Genomic DNA, 2,500 nt, shown 5'->3' on the forward strand with positions numbered 1-2,500 from the left:
TTTTTGCCGAGTGTCACGTGCTGAAAATAGCCAATCTACAAGCTCACAACACGTTGCAGTGTGACACAACGTGGGTTCGTACAGTAGATCGGCTATTTTTGTGCATGAGCCAAGCATTAGTTTCCCATCTCTCTCCACTGTCTTGTCTAAATAAAGCAGAAACAGCATAAATAAATCATCTGTGCGTGGGGGTAGTGTGTTCACACCTCATGCCACAGCTGCAGGGCAATGCCTGACAAGCCAATCAAAACACTCTTTTTTTTTATCAGACCATGGCCGGTTTCCAACCCTGTGCTTCTAGGAGGGGACCAGCACTGACACTCCAGCAGTCTGCTGAAGGTGAAGATGAAGTGTACCCACCCACGGGAACATAAGTGTGTAATGAAATGGTACATTTGTTCAATTCTCACATCGTTTTGACATCAGACAACTCTGTCAGTCATTCTGACATTCCGTCCTTCATCTATTTTTCTCCTCAGTGGGTTGGCCAATCGATCTGAACTTTTGACCATTGACCATTTGCATTATGCAGGGACTGAGGAAGCAGATTTGTCCAGTTTCCCAAATTTAAGCTGCATTTTTTTGTGGGACATGCAGGAAGTGATGAAGGCAATTTCCACAAGCTGATGAAGATTTTTCACTTTTTGTCCCAAATTATTGAACTCTGTCCTGATGCATTTTTCTCCTCAGTTGGTTGGCCAACTGAGGAGTGGCCAACTGTGAAATTTCAGAACAATGCATGTGCATTGACTATTGGCATATGCAGAGAGACTGAGGAAATAGATTGTTCACTTTTCCAAAATGTAAGCACTTTAGCATGCCATGGGCTATAGTATCTGTAATCATGGTCGTGGTCCTATTACCGGGAAGGACGGCCATGTTGGTGGGTGACTGTGGTAGGGGTTTGTGATTTGGGCTCGGTTGTTCCAGGGTTAAATGTTCGGCAGGTGTTTCCAATTGTCTGGCTGGCTGGACCTGAGCTAGAGGCTATGCACACAATGCTAGAGAGAACAGCAGCAGAGAGAGAGAGAGAGAGAGAGAGCTGTCTCTCAACGGTGCAAACTTAATAAATTAGTTTGACTTAAAATAATAGCAAGCATCACACCGAGCCTAGCTGGGCTATATAGACTTGGTGCAACAATATAATGTTATTGTTCGTGTGTGTGTGCCTGTGCCTGTGCGTGTGCGTGCGTGCGTGTGTGTGTGTGTGTGTGTGTGCGTGCGTGCGTGCGTGCGTGCGTATGTGCAGTGCAGAAGCTTTAAATTACAAAACGGTCTCGTCAATTGTTTATGCAAGAATGACAGTGAGCTAATGGCAAGTCGGCCGATGGGGACATGTATACAGTTACGTGGCCATTCATGCATTTGTTTCTCTTTAGAGCGTTGGTCAATCAAACTGAAAGCTGTTTATTAGTATTTTTGCCACAATCTATGGCAGGTGCAGGCCCAAGTCCCCTGGTATGGACCAGTGCAAATGAAACGGAAACGCATTAGCTATGTGGTGCATGGGGGAGCAGAATTCCATAATAAAGACTCCACAATGCATTTTTAATTAATGTCTATATAGGATAAGATACCCACCCACCATAATCCTCGTGCTAATTAACTACACATCCCTATTCTGGGCATGGATGTCATAGCCTAATAGGCAAACATTCTGCAAAAATAGGCAAACATTCAGTGAAAACAGCAGATCTACAAGCTCACAATGCATCTACTATTTTCAACAGGATTTGGTGTAGAGGGAAAAAAGGAGGCAACCAACTACAGACCCCTAGGGGACCGCGGTCAAGGAAGGGTTTATATAATATCACATGATCATAATATCCATGCTTCTGAACAGTCATATTGCTGCAGTGAATGGTGTTCACCATTTAACCAGTAGAGAACCTCTGAAAAACCAGTTTTCTTTTGGTGCGGTAGTGGTGCTACTGTATATAGCACCTCAACTAACCGCTGAAGAACCAACATTTTTGTGTGTGTGTGTGTGTGTACAAGTTCAAGGGTAATCGACAAGAACAAATATAGCTCAATTACAGTCTAATTAACTGAGGTGGATTAGATCACGATTGCTCTGGTAATCACATTATTGTAATCCTTTCCCATCTCATTTAATCATAGCCCTGCTTACTGTTGTTGTGTGTGTCACTTCAAAATTCTGATATTAAAACGACTCTGATTCTGTTTTTGTGTTTTGGGGCTAGTGTCAGAACATCACAGAGGCCATGCTTGGCAAGCGAGAGATGGGAAAGAAGAAAGAAAAATAGATTAATTCAACAACAAAACAACATTTGCATGTCTTGTCTTGCAGAGATCCGTGAGGCGTTTCGTGTTTTGGACCGCGATGGGAATGGTTTCATCTCCAAGCAGGAGCTTGGCATGGCCATGCGCTCTCTGGGTTACATGCCCAGCGAGGTGGAGCTCGCCATCATCATGCAGAGACTGGACATGGATGGTGAGGAACACACACACAAGCACGCACGCACACATTCAACATGCA

The 2,500-nt window shown here is 44.1% G+C and overlaps 1 protein-coding gene across 1 annotated transcript in view; it reads left to right on the plus strand.

Moving 5' to 3' along the window:
* Window positions 1-2,500, plus strand: part of caln2 (calneuron 2) — a gene marked incomplete at both ends in the record, with an annotated part of 63,380 nt that overhangs the window by 13,263 nt on the left and 47,617 nt on the right. The window contains one exon of the mRNA XM_080435717.1: window positions 2,312-2,455. Within this exon, the coding sequence (XP_080291843.1) occupies window positions 2,312-2,455 (144 nt within the window). The remainder of the gene's footprint in view (window positions 1-2,311; window positions 2,456-2,500) is intronic.

This window comes from Gymnoscopelus braueri (genome assembly GCF_963280865.1).
Source record: "Gymnoscopelus braueri genome assembly, chromosome: 8".
In the NCBI taxonomy this organism is placed as follows: domain Eukaryota; kingdom Metazoa; phylum Chordata; class Actinopteri; order Myctophiformes; family Myctophidae; genus Gymnoscopelus; species Gymnoscopelus braueri.